The following is a 26,045-nucleotide window of genomic DNA, read 5'->3' as shown; positions in this document are numbered from 1 at the left end:
CCAGGGGGAGTTGATCCCAGAGGGCTGGGGCCGCCACAGAGAAGGCTCTTCCCCTAGGCCCCGCCAGATGGCATTGTCTGGCTGATGAGACATAGAGAAGGCTGACTCTGTGGGACCTGATCAGTCGCTGGGATTCAAGAGGCAAAATATGTCCCCACAAGAAATCTGGTCTGATGCTACATAGGGATTTAGAACTTCCTGTTCTGCTTTGGGAGAACATATGATCTCTATTAGCAAAAATAAACAAATTTGATGCAGATCAGAATTCATAATGCACATCTCTAACATCATCAGTAATTAAGTTTAATATAGTTGTTCTGTTAAAGTGATATAATTGTGATTAGATTTTATATGTGAATTACCACCATAATAATTTCTATACTGTATGATTAGTTGGATCAGATTATTATTAAATACAGGTATCCTCGACTTACACCCACAACTGAGCCCAAAATCAGTGGCATATAAATCCATTAAATAATAATAATAATAATAATAATAATAATAATAATAATAATAATAATAATAATAATAATAATAATGTTGCTAAGTGAGACATTCGTTGAGTGAAGTTTGCCCATTTTACAACCTTTCTTGCCACTCTTGCTAAGTGAACCACTGTAGTTGTTAAGTTATAGACAAAGTAGTTATCTGAATCTGGCTTCCCCATTGACTTTGCTTGTCAGAAGGCTGCAAAAGGTGACACGTGACCCTGGGATACTGCATCATAAATATGAACCAATTGCCAAGTGTCTGAATTTTGATCATGCGACCAATCAAAATGATCACTGACTGATGGGACTATAAGTGTGAAAAATGGTGATAAGTTGCCCTTTTCAGTGCCATTGTAAGTTTGAAAATCACTAAAATAATGGTTGTAAGTTGAGGACTACCTGTATAATAAAATTATTGGTATATTACCTCAATCAAGGCAAACGTTTGTCTTATTTTATGAATTAAAATTAATAAAGCAATGACATGCAGAAGTTGCATTTTCTCATATAATACTTCAGAAGTTCATATATAGTGATGGGCGAACTGAACCCGCACAATTCGGGTCCGTACTGAATTTTGCAGTGTTCGGTATGCCGAACACAAACCTGAAATTTTTCCAAAGTTCGGGGTCGTGTTCGGCGTTCGGAGCTTTGACATCACTGGCAGATTGCTAAGGACGCCAAGGTGATCACTTCCTGGATTCCATGGAATCCAGGAAGTGATCACCTTGGTGTCCTTAGCAACCTGCCGGTGACATCAAAGCTCCACCCCTGGAATCTCTTCATGGGAGGAATTCCCCATTTGGGTTTGAGTTCGGGTTCGGTTCTGGTTTGGCCAAATTTTGCGTAAAATTCAGCTGAACTTGCCGAACCTGAACACCGTTGGGTTCGCACATCACTATTCATATACAGTGGTACCTTGGTTAGCTAATGCCTTGGTTAGCATAATTTTCGGTTAACAAACAAAATTTTCAGCAAAAATTTGCTTCGGATAACTAATAAAAATTCGGATAGCAAACTGCCACGTCACACACACGCGACACGCCAGCGCTGCAACATTCTTCGAGATAAACGAGATAATAAAACAATGGCTCCAAAGAAAAGTAAAAGCAGAACAGGCATCCACAGTGTCACAAGGCATGGGGAGGCAGCTAGTTCTGACAAGGCAGTGGCTGAGCAGTTTGTTCAAGAATTCAGAGAAATCATAGAAGTAGGAGGTTATATCCTGCAACAGGTTTTTAATGCAGATGAAACAGGACTGTTTTGAAAGGAGATGCCAAATAAAATATACATTACGAAGGAGGAGAAAGTACTGCCAGGGCACAAGCCTAGGAAAGACAGGCTAACTCTTCTATTGTGCTATAATGCCAGTGGGGATCTGAAGCTGAAGCCACTGTTAGTCTACCATTCAGACAATCCAAGAATCTTTAAGAGGAACAATGTAATAAAACAGAAATTGCCTGTTATGTGGAAGTCCTGGGTGACCCGCCAATTTTTTGGTGATGGGTGACCAAAGTTTTTGCACTGACTATGAAAGAATACCCACAGAATAAGAACCAGCCACTGAAATGCTTTCTCCTGCTAGATAATGCTCCAGCACACCCTGTATTTAGAAGATGAGTTTGACTTTGCTCATGTGCATTATCTGCCACCAAACACAACCCCTTTGCTGCAGCCCATGGATCAACAGGCCATTTCAAACTTCAAAAAACTGTACATGAAAGCCTTATTCAGAAAGTGCTTTGATCTAATGAATGATACCAACTTAACTCGGATGGACTTCTGGAAGAATCATTTCCACATTTTGAATTGTGTTCATCTTATTGATAGTGCCTGGGATCAAGTGATCCACCGTACGATGAATTCAAGATGGAAGAAACTCTGGCTTGACTATGTGACTGAGTGAGATTTTGAAGTATTGGAACAAGAAATTGTTGATGACATTGTTTCCCTTGGCCAAAGCATGGGTTTGGAAGTGGATAATGATGATGTTGAAGAAATTGTGGAGGAGCACAATAATGAACTCACTACTAAAGAGTTGTAGCACCTTCAGGCTGAGCAAGAAAAGATTTTGGCTGAGGATATGTCTTCCGAGGGGGAGGAGGCAGGGAAGTAGGAAATCCCAAATTCAGTGATTAAAGAAATGTGTGCAAGGTGGGGGGAATTGCAATTGTTTGTAGAAAAGTAACAATGTGATAGGCAATAGGAGTCTAAACATGTTCAATGATAATGTGATGACATATTACCGAAAAGTGTTGCAAAAAAGGCAGAAGCAACAGACAATGGACAAGTTTTTTCCTTCAACCTCAAAGTGACAGAAAAGGGAAGTCACCCCTGATTTTACAATGCCAAAGATTCCCCCTCCAAGCAGTAATCCCACCCCTTCTCCCCTCCAAGCAGTAATCCCACCCCTTCCCCCTCCAAGCAGTAATCCCACCCCTTCTTCCCCCTCCAAGCAGTAATTCCATCCCCTCCTCCCCACACCTCCATCCATGTTTTGTTAAATGTTTTGTTATGTTTAAATGCTTTCTTTAATGTTTTTATGTTTATTTAACTCCATTTATAATGTCTTATAACTGTTCTCAGTTTAAAAAAAAATTAAACAATACCTATATAGCCTGTAACTTTCATTTTAGTGAACCAACAGGGGCTGGGAACCAATTAAATCCATTTCCATCGTTTCCTATGGGAAAACTTGTTTCGGTTAATGACCATTTCGGTTAACAACCAACCTTCCGGAACGGATTGTGGTTGTTAACCGAGGTACCACTCTATTTTAAAGTTCACACACATAATTTAATATGAGCCACATGTAAGTGATATATAGATTTTATTTGACAATGGTATTGTTTTTTATATTTGATCCTGCACTGTTGAATTGGAGAAAACATTGACATTAAATGTGTGTTAATTTTCCTTCAACATTTTTTTAAATTTCCTTTTCTAGTTGGTTATACAATGAATGATCTTGTATTTGAATGGCAAGAAAACGGTGCTGTACAAGTAGCTGAAGGACTGACTTTGCCACAGTTTTTGTTGAAAGAAGATAAAGACCTTTGTTACTGCACAAAACACTACAATACAGGTGGGAAAACTACTCAGTGTTTTGACAATTGAAAGAACATTGTAACACTTTGTTCTACAAGAATATAATCAATGTGTCAATCACAGAGAGTAATGATTCTTGGACCAAAGAATATATACGGAGGATAAGAATTTCATAACACACATCTTAATTGCAACATGGAGTGGCAATTGAATAGGTAATAATATCAGCCACAAAATATTAGACAACAGACAATCCAGTATTGTGAAAGAAATAAAGTCAAGCTATGTATTTTTTTTCCTGGGAAAATTATGGAATTTAGAGAATGCTAACAAAATTAGAAAAAGATTATTTTATAATATTTTGAAGTTCTTTTGCCCTCAGTTTCAAATATATGATTATTTTTATTAGACTAATTTTATTTTAATAAAATTTTATATTGATATTAAAAAACTGGAGATTGCTGATTCAGGGGGAAAAACTTCCTATGTCATTATGATAAAATAAAGATTTTCTGCTGCTCTCCTATGTTTTTGGGTTATTTTTCACATACAAATGTTCTACATCTGAAATGCTTCTGGATATTTATCAAAACAGGAAATCAAGCATCTTGATGGCCACTGGGAACAGCTGTGCTTCTGTCACTATTGATTAAAGAAAATGATCAGAGTCTAGAATCGTAGGAATAGTAACATGCTGTTTACCTCCTATTTTCAAATAAACATTGTTGCATTTTGCATGTATTTTTGCATTCTTTTGTTTGTTGTTTGCATCAGCCCTACAAAGAGGCAGAGTAAAGTGAGTTTTAGGCAGCCAATTGTTATTATTTATATTACTACTGAAGTAACTCCATCTTTAATTATCTATTTAGGAGATTATAATAAATCTCGTTAAATGAATTATATTTGTTTTAAAGTTATTTAAATGGATATTTTCTGTAGATTATACTATAAAACTCTCTGAAACATTTGAACAAAGCTGTACATAGTGAGGCTTCTTTTGAACTAAAGTACAGTACCTCAAATAATTTAATTTACAGAATTTGACCAAAATTCAGTACCTATCATTTCTATGGAATTGAAATTCAGCAGATTTTATAAAACATTTAGTGATATTGAAATTATCATAAAATAATTTCTGATACAATACAAAATGTTCCAAATGGGTTATTTCCAAGGAAGATACTGTCGATTTTTCAAGGAAATTCTGACATTGTTGAAGAAATTGAACAATCTGATAAGGAAGTATCTCTGAAAAGGTGATACAGTGGGCCATAGGTTCCTTAAAGTAAAATTCATCCCTGAAATCCTTATGACCTTGGGGACTGGGTTGAATTCAGCTATATTCAATTGCTTATGAAAGTTTAACCACTATAAGCATGCAATTTTTTTCTACTACTCCAGGCAAGATTGGTTTAATCACATTGACTGGAATTCACAAACAGATCATTAAATGCTCTTATTTCTAGGAACTTGAATGAGCACAGATACAACAAATAAATTAGCAAATATATAAACAATTTAGGAGGGATATTGTAATAATTACAAGCAAAAAGTAATTGACATTATTTTGTCATTGCATCAAGGGCAGCTGATAATGGAATATAATTGATTCCTTTAACAGTTGTTCTCTGTTATAACCAGGAAAGTTTACCTGCATTGAAGTTCGATTCCATCTTGAAAGGCAGATGGGATATTATCTCATTCAAATGTATATTCCCAGTCTTCTGATTGTCATACTATCGTGGGTGTCATTTTGGATCAACATGGATGCCGCTCCAGCTAGAGTGGCTCTAGGTATAACAACTGTACTCACTATGACAACCCAGAGTTCAGGATCACGGGCTTCACTCCCCAAGGTGAGCCTGACAATTTTCATTTTGATTGATTATAGAGAATTGTCTCTCATATATACAGTAGCTTTTAAAACTGTTCTTTTATTGTAAATATTAAAGTTATTTGGAAATAGAAATAGAAATAGGTCATTGCATCTTACAAGGTATATACGGTATATTTCTAAGTAAGGCAGGCTTTACAATATAGTATGGATTATTGATTTACTTTTGTAATAGGGCTCTACATTTCTTTCTGTAATCATGACTATTATTGACAAGTAACATTAGTCAAGCCATCACATAGCCATAGCCATAAGTCAGTTATCATTTAAAAAATGAAAACAAACTAAATTATTTTATTTCATTTTACAGAAAACAAATTGTGGCAGTTATGTCAATCATATTTGTTTACCTGATAATTCTTGTAGAATGCATCATAAATGGCATACCAAACATTCAGTAATTCAAGTCAAAGTTTTCTGCTTTTCATATGAATAACTTTGATGATTACTTCAGGTGATCTAGCATATTTTTGCGTAATATGGAATGTCATAAAGATAAAGTCTTAAGATACTGTTTTGACATTAAAACACCTTTCTAATAATGTTGCTTGCAGGACATACAAATTTTCTTCTTTCATCCTTTTGTGTAGTTCACTCTTTACTATGATTTGAGGAGACACATTTTCTTCCCTTGACATTTGGAGATATTATACTGCCCTATGTTTTTATACCAACAATCTTCTACTCTGTATTATCTATAGGTATCATATGTCAAGGCTATTGACATCTGGATGGCTGTGTGCCTGCTTTTTGTGTTCTCGGCACTTCTGGAATATGCAGCTGTAAATTTTGTGTCAAGACAACATAAAGAACTGTTAAGATTTCATCGAAAGAGAAAGAAGAATAAGGTAACTATGATAAGCACAGGTTACAGAAATATAAGCAGCAAGAATATTCTGACAATTTTATAACAATGATAGATTGTTCTTGTAAAATAATGAATTAATCTAGAATGACATTTTGTATTTGGTTGACACAATCCTAAGTAATTCACAAATTTTGTGATGTCTTCAAAGTAAGGGTTTAATCTGTAATGTCACCAAAATACTAAAAGATTGATTTGTTATGGAAACAGATGATTTGAGCTATCTTAACATTATTTCCTACAACTATTCTATGGAAGAAAAATGATTAATATGTTTAGCTTTTTAAATGAAGAATTTAAAACTGCATTATGAATTTAAATAATTCATAATGCAGTTTTCTTTTTATGTACGTGAGAGGCAAGAGGAGTCAAATAGATGCTAAAAAAGTAAGACATATTACAAGGGTCAAAACTATTTTTATACTTCAGAATTAATTTTAAACAGTAATGGAATAAACTGAAGATTTGTCTACATACTTTTTTACAACATAGAATAGCAAAAGGCAAGGTATCCAAAGAGTATCATTATACCATGGGAATTATAAATGGTTGACTTAAGGGCAAGTGGGGCAACATATATACAGGGGAAATAAAGGATGGATATAGATGTTTCTCCATGTTAATTTTTTTTCTGATTCGGTCATAAGCACCTTAATATAAAAAAGTGTATTAAATAACCCTGATGTATTAAATAACTATGAAATTTCTGCATACCTCTCTGATCTTTATACAATGTTATAATTGGAATATCAGAATAAACAATGATTATATCTGTATATATACAGTACAAAGTGCCAGACTGAAGCTGCACCAATGTCTATGTGTGGATGTTGCATCTTTGAAATTCTAAGACATATTTTTCTTTACCTTGGACTGAGTTTTTACATGACATGGATGCAGATTATCTATGCTGCATATTGCATTACTTCATATGTGAGGTAACACGGTTAAGCCCATTTTCTCTTCACATACACAACTACTGGATTTACACTACCTTAAATATTAAATCATAGTAATGAAATAGCTCTTCAATATTTATGGATTGTTGGCTTATTTAAACAGCTGGTTTGAATCAATATCTGAAGCTTCTTAATGTTATCGTTTACTGTGCTACACTTACACATCTACACTGATAGTCTTTTAAAATAATTATATTAGGTTTTTTTAATTATATATTTTTTTCTATTTTTTTCTTTGTTTTTGGTAGTGGTTAAGATGAAGGGAGGCAGGGAACGGAGTTCCGTGCCCGGACCTTTCTTTTCTTCCTTGGAGGTTGCTTTTTGGCGGTCTATCGGACCCGGAGGATCTGACCACAGAACAGGGGGTCTCCTGGAGCCCTAGAGACAGATCACCACTGTCTTGTAGGGCAGGGATTGCTCCGCAGCTCCTTGGAAGAAGAACCAGGTAGCTATCATGGTGGCTGCCCGGCCATAACAGAGTAACCATAAGAGGAAGTTCAAAAAGTTCACCAGAAGTCGATCAGCTTGATCAGATTTTTTTAAAAAAAGCAAAGGTATATAATTTTCTTTTTTCTTCAAGATAAAAGAGGATCCTACTCTCTCTAGGCTTGCTGAATTTGGACTTAAAAGGCGGTCAGGACTTTAAAAAATCAGTGTACCAAGAACAACATTATAGCGCAATTGGCAGCTTTGATCTAACTGGACTGGTTTTTTTTTCCTTTGGCCAAAGAACAAAAAAAAGAAGAAGGAAACTTTATTGGACTTTTTTGAATGGTTAATAAGAGAAAATTAAAAAAGCTTCAGTGACAGAGAGACTGAGTATTAGCTGTTGCAGGAAGATGTGATTTTGGCTGACATCACCATCAAGAAAGTTAAGTGAAAAAGAAAGCAAGATCACAAGCCAAGATCTTGTTTTTTTCTTCTGCTTTCAGGTTTAGGATACAAGTAACTTTTTCTTTTTTCTTCGTCTATTTTTCCCACCTTCTTTTTTTCTATTTTATCTTCTTCCGTGGAGTCGGCTATTGGCTGTCAATGACTAGATTTTATTATTTATTATTTATTTATTATTTATATTTGTATGCCGCCCCTCTCCGCAGACTCATGTAATTTACTCCAGAAGTACCCCCGCAAAATTCGGATTAACCATTTCGGACTAGAGACTAAAACTGAACTTTCTCCTTTGGACAGCCTGATTGTTTTCCCTCCACAGATTAATTGTGCTTTTTTCTTCTTGGGTGAGGATCTTTTTGAAGGTGGGGAAGATAGTCAGACGTGTCGGAGAGAAGAAGATGAACGTCCGGTGCGATTTCACTATCTCAGCTTCGAGATAGTTCCTATCAATTACCAGAACTCCCTCCGTTTTTACTTCTTTTTTTTTCCTCTTCCTAATAAATTAGAAAAGATGAACAAATTGGAGTAAACCAAACAGACTTTTTAACTATCTAGGGGGTTTTTTCCTTCTCTTCCCCCCTCCCCCTGGCAATTTTGTTAAAATTCCTTCCTAACTATACAGACTGTTTCAGGATTGATAGAAAAGTAAGCAGTAAATAGACATATACCCATACTTATATATATAAAGTTATGAATTGTTTCTTTACTCTGGTGAATGAATAAGCATATTATTGTGTTAGAATATTAGAATATAACAACTAGTTTTTGACTTGCTTATTAAAAATTAGTTTTTAACTTGTTTATTAAATTAAATCTATATTATTAATTGTAGGATATTTAAGATATTGTTGAATTTATACTTAAAGAGAAATCTGTTTTGTTTTATATATTGAGATAAGTTTTCTTTTATAGTAACAAGTCTATTCAGTTCTAATTCAGTTCTATTAATTAATATATATATCCAGCTCACTAAGCCTCGGAGCCCTCCAGCAACCACCTCAGAACCCCCAAGGTCCAACTAATTAACCCACCCTCATAGCACCAAGAGATCTCCCTCCAGCCCCAACACGACTTCTAAGGACCCAAGGAAACTGATTGGTTGCCATTACAGCAAACAGACCACGTGGCTGATCAAGGATACAAGAGATCACATCACCCTGCTAAAGAACCCGGCAGTGCCAATCAGAAACCCACAACCCCTGCAAAACCTGTCCTGAACTCACCAGGCCCCCCCCCCAACCAAGCTACACATACACCATGGCCCCCTAAAGATAAGCAGGAAAAGAAGCAAGCAACAAATAACAACTAATTCAAAAACAACTAACAACAAATAAATCTACAGCAACCAAAAGGCAACTAGAGCACAACAAAGAGATATCAACAGCACCCACCTGAAGACCACCAGACACAACTGAACACTGAACCCCAGCTAACCAAGATATAACTCTTGACCACACCCCCACACTCCTACACCCCTCACACCACACTTGCACACACCCTGAAAATATGCCTAGCAAACTAAAAGCAGAACTGCCACCACTGCATTCTACCACACCCACCCTGCAACTTACCACACACATGAAGAATTACCTACACACAGGGAAGATGCACCAACCACACACATGGAAGACCTGCCCCCCAGAAGCAAAGATGAAGACGGAACTGACTCCATGGTGTGCTGTAGATTGTGCTCTATGTACACACTCCTCCCCTCAAACCTCCAAAACTATACTTGCAATAAATGCAAACCTATCCAATTACTTGCAGAAAAAAAATCAAAAACTTAGAGAAAAATCTTACACCAACACCAAAATGAGAAAGACCAACATATTCCCAACAAAGCCAACACCTCAGAGGAGCAAAGCCAATTCAACATCCCTGAGGTAGTGGACACACATCACCCAAAGAAGAAAAAAGAAACCAAACACCAAACCTCCACCAACTCCAACCCACCTCCTCCCAACCCCACTGCCTACAAGCAACAAGTATTCAGCACTCCTAGCAGAAGAAAACCAGCAAACCTCTGATAAGGAACCACCAAAAATCAAGCACAACACAACAACACCAAATACCTCCACAATGAAAGCTAACCCCCCCCCCAACCCAACCAAAAAGAAAAGGAGAGTACTGGTAATCAGAGACTCAATCCTCAGAGGAACAGAACCTGCCATCTGCAAACCTGACAATCAATCCAGAGAAGTGTGCTGCCTCCCTGGAGCTAAAATTTCTGACATAACGCAAAACCTTACCAAAACATTAAAGCCCACTGACTACTAGTGATCCACGTGGGAACCAATGACACAGGGAAAGACATGAATCAAATAATGAAAGACTACAACCACTTGGGCAAAACAGCCAAAAAAATAGGTGCACAGGTTGTTTTTTCTTCCATTCTACCCACAAGAGGATGACAACTGGTCAGAGAACACAAAATCCTGCAAATAAACCACTGGCTAAGGGGAGGGTGTTGCCAAAGGAACTTTGGTTTCCTCGACCATGGCCTACAATATCTCCAAAAAGGGCTTCTAGCAAGAGACGGGCTACACCTCACTAGAGCTGGGAAGAACCTCCTAAGTAATCGACTAGCCCAACTTATCAGGAGGGCTTTAAACTAGTTCCAAGAGGGGCGAGTGACCAAAATAAGAGACTGGACAACGAACAAAATAAGGGGGCTTTTGCGCATGCGTCCTCGAGAGTAGATGCTCCCACGGAACGCTCTCCAGATATGATTTGAGAAAACAAATCTTAACCCTTAACAGCCCTCTCAAACTAGGTGAAAAGTGGATTGAGAAGTAGAGAATTTAAAAGAGACTTGGAAAACCTGCTGGGATCAGCTAAAAAGTGGAGTTACAGACCAGAACTTTGCCATTATAAAAGTGAGTAAAAAAGACAAAGGGAAATGGCGACCATTCCAGATCTGGGGGGGGGGGATGGATACACTCCTTCAGGCATTTGCATATGTAGGACAACAACTTAAAGACATGCAATTAGCCATGAAAGAAGTGACAAACAGTATGAATGAATTAAAAGACCAATCTAAAGATCAGGAGGCAAGGATCTCGAGACTTGAGGCAGACAGAAAAAAACAAGAGCAGTGTATAAACAATTTAGAAGACCGGCAAAGAAGATCAAACTTACGTTTGAGGGGATTTAAACAGGATTTTGCTGAAAATAAGAATTTAATTCAATTGATTTACCAATGTCTCCTAGAAAACAAAATTAAAGTCGATTTGGGTGAATTTGAAAGAGTTCATTGGGTCTACGGTCCTCAGAACTCAGGCAATCAAAGAGACATTGTTGTAAGATTTGCCTTGGAGTGGAGGGCTGCTGAATTCTTTAGAGAGGTTAAACAAATTTCTAATCTCCATGACAAAGGCTCTCCTGTCCGTGTCTTGAAAGATCTGTCTGCTCAAACGCTGCTGGCAAGAAATCAGATGAGACCTGTTGCGAAACTGCTTTTTCAGAACAATGTTCATTTTACTTGGAAACACCCAGCTACGATTCTGGTCTTTAAAGGTACCAAAACTTATTTGGCAAGTTGTCTGGAGGAGGGAATGAAAATGCTTCGACAGTTGGGAATAAATCCGGATATAAATCAGGAGGCAATGTCAACAAAGGAGATAACTGGAGCTGATGGGAGAGAAGGAACAGGAGATTTGATTCGTGATTTATCTACAGGAGATTCTACCAGCCAAGAGTCTGCAAAGGAGGAGAGAATTGTTGCGCTAGAAAAGGAACTACCTTTACTTCGAGAGAAGGGAAAGGAGGAGGAGGGGCGAGCTATGCGTCAAAGAAAGAAATAAGAACTGGATTGTATAATTGGCATTGTTGTTCACAGCTGATTAGCTTTTTGGGTATTCTCTTTCCTTTCAATACTTAATAAGGGGAAATGAAGGAATAGAGGGGGGGTTGAGGGTTACTATTTGTTACTTAAATGGGTAATTTTTTAGAGCGTCCTTAGAGGGATAGCAAAGCCATGGGTGCCTCTTGGAGCCAATGGAGGTTTTTTCCATTGATTCCCCCTTGGGGGAATGTTGAGGGAGGGGAACTTGGGTGGGGGTTTAAAACTACAAATGAAGAATCTTCCAATATGCTTCACTTTACAGAGGAGAGAAATATATCTGAAAGGAATGTGTGAAAGGATTTTGATGCTCTCAAACAGTTTTTTCATTTTCTACTATTCCCTGCAATTCTCAACGGATCTCCTACTCAAGAGACCATCTGCTAAGAATTAAAGAACATTTCTTTAAGGAGCAGCTATCTGCAACTTCAACCCCACCTGTCTTTACAAACGCGGAGGAGATTTTAGCACAGGAGGAAGCCATTTCCCGGCAACCATGGATCACCAAAAACATACGCAGCCGGCGGGAATTTTAAATAGACTAAGGAACAAGGGAATTAAAAAACAACCGCTCCCTTCTATCTTTCTTACCAATTTACGTTCACTTGCCAACAAGATGGATGAAATACTGCTCTTAAATAGATGCTATTCTGATTTTCACAACGCATCTGCCCTATGCTTTACTGAAACCTTGCAAAATGAGGAAATTGATGATAACAGTATGCATTTACCGGGCTTTCAAATTTTTCAGGGTGATCGGAATGCAGAATTATCAGGGGGCAAAAAAGGAGGCTTATGTATATATATCAACAACAGCTGGTCTCAAGACATCACCATTATACAAAAATTCTGTGATGAAAACTTGGAGTCTTTAATTATTAATTGCAAACCCTTTTATTCTCCTCGTGAGATTCATTCCTTCTTAATTTCTACAATTTACATCCCTCACCAAGCATCTGTACAAAAGGCACTAAAAACCCTAGCTGATCAGATTATGAAGGCTGAAGCCAAATACCCTGATTCACTGGCCATTATTTTGGGAGATTTTAACAAGGCAAACTTAAGAGATGAGCTACCAAACTACTTTCAACATGTAAATTGTCCCACCAGAGGCAATAATATCTTAGACCATTGTTACACAGCTGTAAAAAATGCTTACAGGGCTTTACCAAGAGCAGCTGTGGACCATTCTGATCATTGCATGATTCACCTTGTACCTGCTTACAAACAAAGATTTAAAGCCACAAAGCCAATAATTAAATCAGTGAGGACTTGGACTGAGGAAGCAAAGTTAAAGCTACAGGCTTGCTTTGACTGCACAGACTGGAATATTTTTAAAGACACCTCTGCAGATCTAGATGAACTCACAGATATTGTAACATCATATGTCAGCTTCTGTGAAGACCTATGTGTACCAACCAGGAACTTGCAAATATACAGTAACAATAAACCTTGGTTCACAGCCAAACTCAAGCAGTTACATCATTCCAAAGAGGAAGCCTACAGAAAAGGTGATAGAATGCTGTACAATCAGGCCAGAAATATATTAACAAGGGAGATCAGAGCAGCAAAAAGGAACTACTCTGAAAAGCTAAAGAATCAATTCTCAACAAATGAAGCAGCAAACATGTGGAAAACTCTCAAAAACATCACCTGTTACAGCAAACCACCTTCCCAAGCTGAAGGAGATCAGCAATTGGCAGATGACCTGAATGTGTTCTACTGCAGGTTTGAAAAGAAACCTCAACCACTTATGTGCACAACCTCCATCCCAGACACACCAACAACAGCTAAATCTTCTACAACTGAACCCATCCCATTGGGTTTATAACCCCTAGTGATCACAGAAAAGGAAGTGAAAGATCTATTTCTCAGACAGAAGCCTGGAAAAGCACCAGGCCCAGACAAGATAACTCCTTCTTGCTTAAAAGTCTGTGCTGACCAATTGGCCCCCATCTTCACCCAAATCTTCAACAAATCACTAGAGTTGTGCTATGTTCCTTCCTGCTTCAAAAGCTCGACTATCATCCCAGTGCCAAAGAAGCCCTCCATCAAGGAACTGAATGACTACAGACCAGTTGCTCTAACATCTGTAGTTATGAAAACCTTTGAAAGGCTAGTGATGTTCCATTTGAAAGCCATCATGGATCCACTGTTAGACCCCCTGCAATTTGCATACCGAGCAAATAGATCAACAGATTATGCTGTTAATATGGCTCTACACTACATCCTTCAACATCTTGAATCTCCAATGAACCTACGACAGGGCCCTCTTTGTGGACTTCAGTTCAGCATTCAATACCATCGTACCGGACATTCTCTTAACCAAACTAAATCAGCTAGCGGTACCTGCACACACTTGTAAGTGGATCACAAGCTTCCTAACAGACAGGAAGCAGCAGGTGAAGCTAGGAAAAATCACATCAGATATATGTACAATTAGCACAGGTGCCCCCCAAGGCTGTGTACTCTCACCACTTCTCTTCTCTCTATACACTAATGACTGCATCTCATACGATCCATCTGTTAAACTACTGAAGTTTGCAGATGATACAACAGTGATCGGACTCATTCGAGACAATGATGAATCCGCATACAGACGGGAAGTTGAACAACTATCCTTGTGGTGTGACCAGAACAATATTGAACTGAACACACTCAAAACCGTAGAAATGGTGGTAGACTTTAAGAGAAACCCTTCCACCCTTCCACCTCTCACAATACTAGACAACACAGTATCAACAGTAGAGACCTTCAAATTTCTAGGTTCTATCATATCTCAAGACCTAAAATGGTCACCTAACATCAAAAACATCATTAAAAAAGCACAACAAAGAATGTTCTTTCTGCGCCAGCTCAGGAAGCTCAAACTGCCCAAGGAGCTGCTGATTCAGTTCTACAGAGGAATCATTGAGTCTGTCATCTGCACCTCTATAACTGTCTGGTTTGGTGCTGCAACCCAACAGGAACGACACAGACTTCAGAGGATAATCAGAATTGCAGAAAAAACAATTGCTGCCAATCTGCCTTCCATTGAGGACCTGTATACTGCAATAGTCAAAAAGAGGGCGGGTAAAATATTTACTGACCCCTCACATCCTGGACACAAATTGTTTCAACTCCTACCCTCAAAACGTCGCTACAGAGCACTGCACACCAAGACAACTAGAACAGTTTTTTCCCGAACGCCATCACTCTACTAAACAAATAATTCCCTCAACACTGTCAGATTTTCTACTAAATCTGCACTTCTATTCTACTAGTTTTTCTCATCATTCCTATCACCCATTTCCTCCCATGTTGACTGTATGACTGTAACTTGTTGCGTATATGCTAAGATTTTTATTAATATTGCTTCTTCATTGCTTATTTGACCCCTATGACAATCATTAGGTGTTGTACCACATGATTCTTGACAAATGTATATTTTATTTTATGTACGTTGAGAGCATATGCACCAAGACAAATTCCTTGTGTGTCCAATCACACTTGGCCAATAAAAATTCTATTCTATTCTATTCATGGAAGACATCCAAGATTATTACTATCCCAAAACCAGATCGGGATTTGTTAGATCCGGGATCCTATCGCCCCATCAGTTTATTAAATCAGGATTATAAAATATTTATGAAAATTATAGCAAATAGGATAGAGAGTATCGTACCAAAAATAATTGGTGAAGACCAATATGGATTTGTTAAAGGAAGGAAAATTTATGAACCAATTAGAAATGTTGTTAATGTGTTACACCATGCTACCACTACCAAAAAGAAATTATGTTTCTTAAAGTTAGATGTGTATAAAGCTTTTGATAAAATTAATCATAATTACCTGTTTCAACTTTGTAAGGAATTAAATATGGGAGAAAATTTCTGTCAAAGTATAAGAGAAATTTATAAGGATAATACTGCCTACATTAGGGTAAATGGAAATAGAACAGAGAAAGTTAATATTCAAAATGGAACTAAGCAGGGATGCCCACCCCCCCACCCCCCATGTTGTTCGCAATGGCAATCGAGGTTCTGGCAAATAAAATTAGAAATGATAAGGACTGGAAGGGCTACCAAATTGGAAAACTTGAATTCTTTTTGCAGATGATGCCATAATATTGTCTGAAACCCCCATTGAAATGATGAAAAAAATAATGGTTTTACTTCAGGAATTTAAAGAGCAATTAGGTCTTTCAATTAATATTGAGAAATCAGAAATAATTTGTTTAAATACAGGTCCTAAAGAGCAAATCGAGATACGAAAAAATTCAGGATTGAAATTAGGATGTAAAAAAATGAAATATTTAGGAATTTGGTTATTTAAAAACCCAAATAAAATTGCTGAGGTAAATTACAATTTAATATGGAAAAATGCAAAAGCAAATTAAAAAGTGGAAAGATAAGAGTTTGAGAAAAATGGCAAAAATAAGAGCTCTTAAAATGATGATTATTCCAAAAATGATGTATTTATTCCAAGTTTTAGCAGGTACCTTTCCAGGAGCAAAATTAAGGGAATGGGATAACAAAATGAACTTTTGGATTGAAGGAAACAAAAAACCTAGAACAAGGAAACGATGGCTGATTGCCAGAGAAAAAGATGGAGGATGGGGGTGCCCGAGTTTAGAATTATATAGAGAAGCATTTCAAATAGAAAGATTAATGGAATTACAATTACAGTATTGACAGAAAAGAAGTGGGTGAAACTTGAAAGGGAGATTAATAATATTAAAAATAAAGAGATCTTATTTAAAAAACGGAGTAAAATAGAAATCAATAGCTCAGCCGATCCCTTGAAAGCAGCCTTAGACATTTGGTCAAATAGGAATTCAAAATTATCAACATTGCATGTTTTGAATATAAATAATGATGTTAACCTAGGTAGAGTTATAAAGGAATTAAATGATAAAGGTATAATGAGAATAGAACAATTATATGAGACAAACGGAAGAGTTAATAGAACTCGCTTCGAATGGTGGTTGGGCCAACAAAAAATGGTTGCAGATTAATGCAATATGTAAATATTTAAATAAAAGTGAGAATAAAGAAGCATTTTGGAGAGAAGAAAACTGTCTAGAGAAAATATTAAAAGAAAAGATTAATGATTCAAAAGGACAGGCTAGTAATATTTATAGCATGTTATTACAAGTGGAAGAGGAAGTGGTTAAATGCCTAACAAGATATTGGCAAAATGAATTACGGATTAATGAAAGCAAGATGGAAGAAGTAGTAGAAAATTTATTTATTTGTTTGTTTGTTTATTTATTTATTTATTTATTTATTTATTTATTTATTTATTTATTTATTAGATTTGTATGCCGCCTCTTTCCGTAAACTCGGGGCGGCTCACAAAAAATAAAAACAGTTTATAACAAATATAATAATTTACAATTTAAAATATTAAAAAACTCCATTATTAAACAGACATACACACAAGCATACCATACATAAATTGTATAGTCCCGGGGGAGATATCTCAGTTCCCCCATGCCTGACGACAAAGGTGGGTTTTAAGGAGTTTGCGAAAGGCGAGGAGGGTAGGGGCAGTTCTAATCTCTGGGAGGAGCTGGTTCCAGAGAGTCGGGGCTGCCACAGAGAAGGCTCTTTCCCTGGGGCCTGCCAACCGACATTGTTTAGTTGACGGGACCCGGAGAAGGCCCACTCTGTGGAAACTAATCAGTCGCTGGTATTCGTGCGGCAGAAGGCGGTCTCGGAGATATTCTGGTCCGATGCCATGAAGGGCTTTAAAGGTCCTAACCAACACTTTGAATTGTGACTGGAAATTGATCAGCAACCAATGCAGACTGCGGAGTGTTGGTGTAACATGGGCATACCTAGGGAAGCCCATGACTGCTCTCGCAGCTGCATTCTGCACGATCTGAAGTTTCCGAACACTTTTCAAAGGTAGCCCCATGTAGAGAGCATTACAGTAGTCGAACCTCGAGGTGATGAGGGCATGAGTGACTGTGAGTAGTGAGTCCCGGTCCAAATAGGGCCGCAACTGGTGCACCAGGCAAACCTGGGCAAACGCCCCCCTCGCCACAGCTGAAAGATGGTTCTCTAATCTGAGCTGTAGATTGAGGAGGATGCCCAAGTTGCGGACCCTCTCCTAGGGGGTCAATAATTCCCCACCAGGGTGATGGACGGACAGGTGGGATTGTCCTTGGGAGGCAAAGCCCACAGCCACTCTGTCTTATCAGGGTTGAGTTTGAGTCTGTTGGCACCCATCCAGGCCCTAACAGCCTCCAGACACCAGCACATCACTTCCACTGCTTCATTGATTGGACATGGGGTGGAGATGTAAAGCTGGGTATCATCAGCGTACTGATGATACCTTACCCCATGCCCTTGGATGATCTCACCAAGCGGTTTCATGTAGATATTGAATAGCAGGGGGGAGAGGACCGACCCCTGAGGCACCCCACAAGGGAGAGACCTCGGGGTCGACCTCTGGCCCCCCACTGATACCGACTGCGACCAACCGGAGAGGTAGGAGGAGAACCACTGAAGAACAGTGCCTCTCATTCCCAACCCCTCCAGTCGGCGCAGAAGGATACCATGGTCGATGGTATCGAAAGCCGCTGAGAGGTCAAGAAGCACCAGGACAGAGGATAAACCCCTGTCCCGGGCCCGCCAGAGATCATCCATCAATGCGACCAAAGCAGTTTCCGTGCTGTAATTGGGCCTGAAACCTGACTGCTGGGGACCTAGATAATCGGCTTCTTCCAAGGACCGCTGGAGCTGGAGTGCCACCACTTTCTCAACAACCTTCCCCATAAAGGGAAGGTTGGAGACTGGACAATAGTTATTAAGTACAGCTGGGTGCAGGGAAGGCTTCTTGAGGACGGGGCGCACAAGCGCCTCTTTATAGGTTGTTGGAAAGGATCCCCTCCCCAAGGAAGCGTTGACAATCTCCTGGACTCAGCTCCATGTCACCTCCCTGCTGGCCGAAACCAGCCAGGAGGGACACGGATCCAGTAAACAGGTGGCGGAACTCACAGCTCCAATGGCCTTGTCCACTTCATTAGGTGTCACCAGATCAAACTCTTCCCAGACAGGTGGACAAGTACGGGCCCCAGTCACCTCGACTGACTCATTGTCAGTCGACTCTGTTTTCCAATTGGAGTCGAGGTGTGCCCGGATCCGAGCGATTTTATCAGCGAAAAACGTGTTAAAATCTTTGACACTACTCTGTAAGGGCTCCCCAACTCCCCCCCGGTTAAGAAGGGAGCGGGTCACCCTAAACAGAACGGCCGGGTGGGATTCCGCTGATGCAATCAAGGCGACATGATACGCACATCTTGCCACCTTGAGCGCCACTTTGTAAGTCTTAATAAAAGCTCTTGCAAGTGTTCGATCGGATTCAGACTTACTCTTCCTCCATCGCTTCTCTAGACGTCTCTTCTGGCGTTTCAATTCCCTGAGCTCCTCGTTGAACCATGGAGCTCTACGGGGTCTAGCGCCATGGAGAGGTCGCAAAGGCGCAATCCAATCAAGAGCCTCCACTGCAGCCTTGTTCCAGGCCTCCGCAAGAGACTCCGCCGAACTGTGGATGAGTGCACCTGGAATAACCCCAAGCGCTGTCTGAAAGCCCTCTGGGTCCATCAGATGTCTGGGGCAGAACATCTTAATCGGTTCCGCCTCCCTGCAGGGAAGGATTGGAGCCAGGAAGTCAAGCCGTAGTAGAAAATGGTCCAACCATGACAAAGGCAACGCTTCTAAGCCCTTTAGTCTCAGACCATTACTCAATTGCTTGGAGAGGAATACCATATCGGGTGCGTGTCCTCCCTGATGAGTCGGACCCTGAACTACTTGAGTCAGGTCCATGGCTGTCATGGTGGCCATGAACTCCTGTGCCAGTCCAGAGGCTTCGCCGAGTGACGGCAGATTGAAGTCCCCCAAGACAATAAGTCTGGGGAACTGCACCGCCAACCTGGCTACCTCCTCGAGTAGCACAGGCAGGGCTTTTGACACATAGCTGGGAGGAAGGTATGTGAGAAACAAGCCCACCTGAACCCCTAAGTCCTACTTCATCAAGAGAGACTCGCAACCCGCAATCTCTGGAGCAATGAGTCTACGTAGGCAAAGGCTCTCCCTGGCTATATTAGCCACTCCTCCCCCCCTTCCCTGGGGTCGAGGTTGATGCCATATCTGAAACCCGGCTGGGCAGATTTCAGAGAGAGGAACTCCTCCCTCTGGGCCCAGCCAGGTCTCAGTAATACATGCCAGGTCGGCCTCCTCATCCAGGATCAGATCCCGGATGAGGAGAGCTTTATTTACCACCGACCTGGCATTGAGCAGCAGCAACCTGAGCCCAGGGCCAGAATTACACTCATCACCAGTGCCCAAGATTGGGCTCACGGAGCCAGAACAAGGGATCATTATTAAGCAACGATCCCTCGTTCCCCTGTGTCGTGGAAAGGACTCAATTGAGGATCAGCCCGCGTGAGCTGAAATGAGACTAACCATGGAGGTCGATGGAGCTGAGCTACGAGGAGACCTTCATAACAAAGTTAACTTTATTAGAAAAATAAAAAATGATTATAATGCCTGGAGCAGGCAAAAGCATGTCTTTACATCTTAAAGACTAGGATAGAAAGATGTCTGCTAGCCTTCTCTTCCTGTGTAGGAAAGGAAGTGAGGAAAGCAGGGTTACATCATAGAAAGGGAGGAGCTACATTAACAAACAAGAGTTAACTATTTAACCACTGGATGTTTCTGAATGTCTTTGGAGGCTGTCAATCCATAGCATGACACCCCTTCTTTGGCAGTCATCAGAGACATGAGGGACATCAAGACATCAGTTCACTTAAGGCACATTTTCTTGGAGAGGTATTCGTGTTGGTCAGCTGGCAATGGCTTATTCAGCAAGTCAGCGATCTGTTCAGTAGTAGGCACATACTGTATTTTCATGAATCCTTCTTTCACACTCTCTCTGGTATTTCTATACCGGATATCAATGTGCGGTGAATGAACTCCAACATATTCAGCTTCAGCAATATATGTAACTGAAACATTATCTTCCATGATAACAATAGGTTTCTTTGGACATTCCCAAATACTATCAATGAGAGCAGAAACAGAGGTTAATGTATTACAACAATCAGAAACACATGCATATTCAGCTTCAGTTGAAGAGCAAGAAATAAACTTCTGTTTCCTAACTTTCAAAAAGATAGGACAACCATTTTAAAACAGTATGTAACCAGAAGTACTTTTTTGTGTTTCTACATCACCTGCCCAGTCAGCATCTGCATAGCAAATCACTTCAGGGTACAGTGATCCCCCGAGTTTCGCGATCTCGATCTTTGCGAAACGCTATATCGCGATTTTTCCACCCGATGATGTCACTCCCTTCCTTTCTCATCTTTCTTTCTCTCTCTCTTTCTCTATCTTGCTTCTTCCTCTCTCACACTCTCTTCCTCCCTCTCTCATCTCTTTCTTTCCTTCTCTCTCTTTCTCTATCTCTCCCCCTCTTGCTCTCGAGCGGCAAGCGAGCAGCCGGGCGGGCGGGTGAACGGGCAAGCGGAGCGGCCGGGCGAACGGGCAAACGGGCAAGCGGAGCAGCCGGGCGGGCGGGCGAATGGGCAAGCGGAGCAGCCGGCCGGCTGGGTGAACGGGCAAGCGAGCAGCCGGGTGGGTGGGTGAACGGGCAAGTGGAGCGGCTGGGCGGGCAGGCGAACGGGCAAGCGGAGCGGCCGGGCGAACGGGCAAGCGGAGCGGCCGGGCGGGCAGGCGAATGGGCAAGTGGAGCGGCCAGGCGAACGGGCAAGCGGAGCGGCCGGGCGGGCGGGTGAACAGGCAAGCGAGCAGCCGGGCGGGCGGGTGAACAGGCAAGCGGCAAGCGATCTTGGGGTTTCCCCTTTGCCTGGGCGGCGGGAAGACCCAGGGAAGGTTCCTTCGGCCACCCAACAGCTGATCTGATCCGCAGCGTGGCAGCAGCGAGGAGCCGAAGATGGGGTTTCCCCGTTGCCTGGGCAACGGGGAAACCCCATCTTCGGCTCCTCGCTGCTGCCGTGCTGCAGAGCAGATCAGCTGTTGGGCGGCCGAAGGAACCTTCCCTGGGTCTTCCCCGCCGCCCACACGCAAACTCCACCATCTGCGCATGTGCAGCCATGAAAAAAAGGGTGCGCATGCGCAGATGGTGTTTTTACTTCCGCACCGCTATATCGCGAAAAATCGAGTTTCGCGAGGGGTCTTGGAACGGAACCCTCTCGAAACCCGAGGGATCACTGTACTTATCATGTTTCGGCTCTAGGAACAACTTCATGTCCTTTGTAAGCTTCATGTATCTCAACAGTCTCTTTATGCAAGACCAATGGAACGTAGTCGCTTTGCCGACATATCTGGACAGTAGATTCACACTCAGTGAAATGTCAGGTCTTGTCCAACTGCTGATGTACAATAGTGATCCAATCACTAATCGATACTGCTTTTGGTTCTCAAACTCAGGGTATTCTTCTTGGGCTAACCTGTAAAAATCAGTCTGCATAGGAGAACGACAAGTGTTTGCATCAGACATATTACAATTCTGCAGAAGCTGGTCAACCTTACTTTCTTGTGAAAGAGAGAACCCCTTCTCAGTATTCTCAATCTGAACACCTAGATAATCATTAATATGCCCTAGGCTTTTTAAAGTGAAATGTTTCTCAAGACCCCTAGCAAAAGTTTCACTCATGCGTTTGTTGGGACCAATGTAAACGATATCATCAACATAAATAAGAACAATTTCATAAACATTATCTTGCCCTTTTGTGAACAGGCATTAATCAGAGATGGACTTAATAAAGCCCATTAAATTTAGCTTTTGAATGAGGCAGTGGTACCACATGAGGGCACTCTGTTTCAGGCCATAAAGACTTTTGTGGAGGTACCAGACACCACCTTCTCGGTCCTGGAACCCGGGAGCACTCTTGACCTAGCTCTCTTCATGTAGATCAGAGTTCAAGTAGGCAGTCTCAACATTGAACTGAAAAACCTCTAAGTTCAAAGCAATAGCGGTAGTCAGGGCAATTTTGGCACTTTCATTTCTGACAGTAGGTGAAAATGTATCAGTGTAGTCATCTGGATAAATCTGTGAAAATCCTTGAGCTACGAGTCTAGCTTTGTACAGCTTTCCTTCATTAGGTTTTTGTTTGACTCTGTACACCCAACGTGTGCCAATAACTTTCTTGTCTGTTGGAGGCTCAACTTGTTGGAACACCTTAAGTTTCTTTAAACAGTCCAGTTCATGTTCCATGGCCTCATACCACTTCTCTTGTTCAGATTCAGGTAAAAGTCTTATCTGATGAAAATGTTCTGGAAGAAGTGTAAGATTGTTACACAAGAAAGAAAAAGGAGATTGAGATACTTGCTGTGCGTATCTCTTTGGAGGAGTTCCTTTGGTGGTTCTCTTTGAATGCCTGGGAATCTTGGTCCATTCTTCATCATCATCATCATCTCCATCTCCAAGTTCATCGTCAGGAATATCATCTGCGACTGTCGAAGACTGTTCATCATCTGGAGCATCAGGATAATCTGGAACAGCTGCCTGGGAGTCAGGTTTCGCCGCACCTTCTATATCATCCTTAGGAAAATAAACTGAAGTATCATTACTATGTATACTGGACCAATTGGTGTCTTCCTCAAATTTGGCTGAATTAGAAATAACAGCTCTATGGTAAGTGTCAGCAAATTTGTAGTACTTAGAGCTTTCATCAAAGCCGATGAATCTCATTCTTTCTGACACTGGACCTCCTTTTCTTCTTTGGTCAAGTGGAATGTTAACAGTGGCATAACAGCCAAAAATGTGGATGTTTTGAACATCAAGCTTCTTTGCATGAAGCAAGTAATAAGGAGTCTCTTGTATAACACTACTCCATGTTCTGTTAACAATATAATTAGCATACCTTAATGCTTCACCCCAGTATGAAAAGTCCATGCCTGCATCCTCTAGGAGACAACGAAACATTGTCTGCAAAACGCCATTCCTTCTCTCTGAAATTCCATTCTGAGCAGGAGATGAGGGTGCTGATGTTTGTTGACGGATTCCATTTCTTTTCATTCATCCTTGGAACTGCTGGGACATAAATTCTCCACCACGGTCACTTTGAATTTGCTTGATCCAGACATCGTATTGCGTAAGTACCTCTGCAGCAAAGTCTTTAAAGACCTGAAAAGCCTCAGATTTTTGTTTCATTAGAAACACAAAACCATATCATGAGTAACTGTCAACAATAGTTAAGAAATACTTACTCTTACCTTTAGTAGGCCGAAATGGACTGACAACGTCGGTGTGGACCAATTCAAAAATGCGTGTGGACAATCTAAGAGCAAATTTTGTGACCGGGGCCGCCTTAGATTTCGCTGTGTTGCACACCTTACAATCAAGATGAATTTTACAATCACCATCAATTTTAAAACCATTCACAAACTCAGGCATCTTTGCTAAAACTGGATAAGATGCATGGCCCAAGCGACAGTGCCATCTATGAATACACCTGGAATGAAAAGATTTGTTTGTTAATACAGGTTTAACATTAGAAATAGCATTAGGAACCTCTGAGACTTCATTGGCTTTATGAGCCTCTGGAGCTATAGTGGCACCAGGTTTTCTCTCTGGACCTGTGCCTTCGCCCTTTGGAACTTTTATACTTACATCACCTTTTGGTGGAGGTTTAGGTTTTAAATAGTAAACACCTGTGATAGGGATACCAGTGGCAAGGATTTTGCCATCCCTCATAATGTAAGCTTCTGACAGTTCATGGGTTACTGTAGTTCCTAAGTCTTCATTCAGGCGGTACACGCTGAGTATGTTGTTCTTGGCTCTTGAACGTCGAAAACACATGAGATGTGTCTGTCCAGTTCTTTCACGTAGACAGTTCCTTCTCCTTCCACTTTGCAGAGATATACTGCTATTCCGATCACCTCTTTGACATCTGTCTTGTGGAGCTCGGTGAAGAATCCCTTCTGGTATGCAAAGTGCACGGCTGCTCCGCTGTCCAATGTCCATAAGTGATGAATGTCGTACTGTGGACTTTTGTCAGGAACAGTGTTGAGGAGGAGACTGTTAACATAAACACGTTTCTCACCTTTTGAGTCTTTTGGAGTTGACTTGGAACCCCCGGAGCCTCTTCCTCTGGATCCTTTCTTTTGCGCCCCTTTGGGTTGAGTTGGATATGAAGGAGATTCAGAATCGCCAGATTGAACACTTTGAAAATCAAAGGATTGGGATTTTTGTGTGTCATCTTTCTTGGGATGTTTCTGGCGTGTGTATCTTGCTGTGTAACCTTTCTGTTGATAGTTCTTGGCCAAGGTAGGTTTGTATGCAGCTGACATTGGTCTAAGCCTAGTGTGCAGAAAACCTTCTTCTTCAATTAACATGTTACAGAGTCTCTGTGTAGTTCTTTGACCTAGTGGGAAGCTATTGAATTTAAAAACTGCCTCCTTCCATTCAGGGCCAAGGGAATTTATGATGGCTGCATTGACTTGCAAAAAGTCCATATTGTAGCCATGCTCCATTAAGTCCTTGTGCATTGATAACATCTTGGACAGGTGTGGAGCAATTTCATCCCCAGACTTGAATTTGGCACTGTGGAATTGAGATAGGGGAAGGAAATTGCCTTCTTCTGAAATAGGCCTGAACAATTCGTCAAGTGACTCTAGAAGTTCTGCAGAAGTGATGTCAGGTGAGTACCTCACTGACAAGTCAGAATCTATGGACATAAGAATGAGGAGTGTCACCCTTATGTCTGCTTCTCTTTCTTCTTCAGTCCACTGCCTTTCTGGCGGATTAAAAGCCATATTATCTATTTGATGTGTGAGTAAGAGCAGTCTCATCTTATGAAGCCATATCCTATAGTTGTGCCCATTGCCTCTCAACATTGACTCACCTTTCAGGATTGCTGAGGTGATAGCTTGCCTTGTAGATGCAGCTGGCATCGCTGCTGGCTGTTGCACTTGAGGCACAATAGCCTGTGGCAAGACACGAGGTTGAGCAGGCTGGGCTGGCTGTGGTAGATGAGGAGTCAGGACTGGTGGTCTCTGTTGTGGTACAGAGCTTGCTGGAACTTGTGGAGGTCTGTTCC

The 26,045-nt window shown here is 40.7% G+C and overlaps 1 protein-coding gene across 1 annotated transcript in view; it reads left to right on the top strand.

Annotated features, from left to right (window-relative positions):
* Window positions 1-26,045, top strand: part of GLRA3 (glycine receptor alpha 3) — a 130,073-nt gene that overhangs the window by 91,153 nt on the left and 12,875 nt on the right. The window contains exons 6-8 of the mRNA XM_070756610.1: window positions 3,442-3,579; window positions 5,184-5,398; window positions 6,138-6,284. Of these exons, the coding sequence (XP_070612711.1) occupies window positions 3,442-3,579; window positions 5,184-5,398; window positions 6,138-6,284 (500 nt within the window). The remainder of the gene's footprint in view (window positions 1-3,441; window positions 3,580-5,183; window positions 5,399-6,137; window positions 6,285-26,045) is intronic.

The sequence above is a fragment of the Erythrolamprus reginae genome, chromosome 7, assembly GCF_031021105.1.
Source record: "Erythrolamprus reginae isolate rEryReg1 chromosome 7, rEryReg1.hap1, whole genome shotgun sequence".
In the NCBI taxonomy this organism is placed as follows: domain Eukaryota; kingdom Metazoa; phylum Chordata; class Lepidosauria; order Squamata; family Dipsadidae; genus Erythrolamprus; species Erythrolamprus reginae.
Note: the sequence above shows the minus strand (reverse complement) of the source record. Positions and strands in the feature narration are given on the sequence as shown.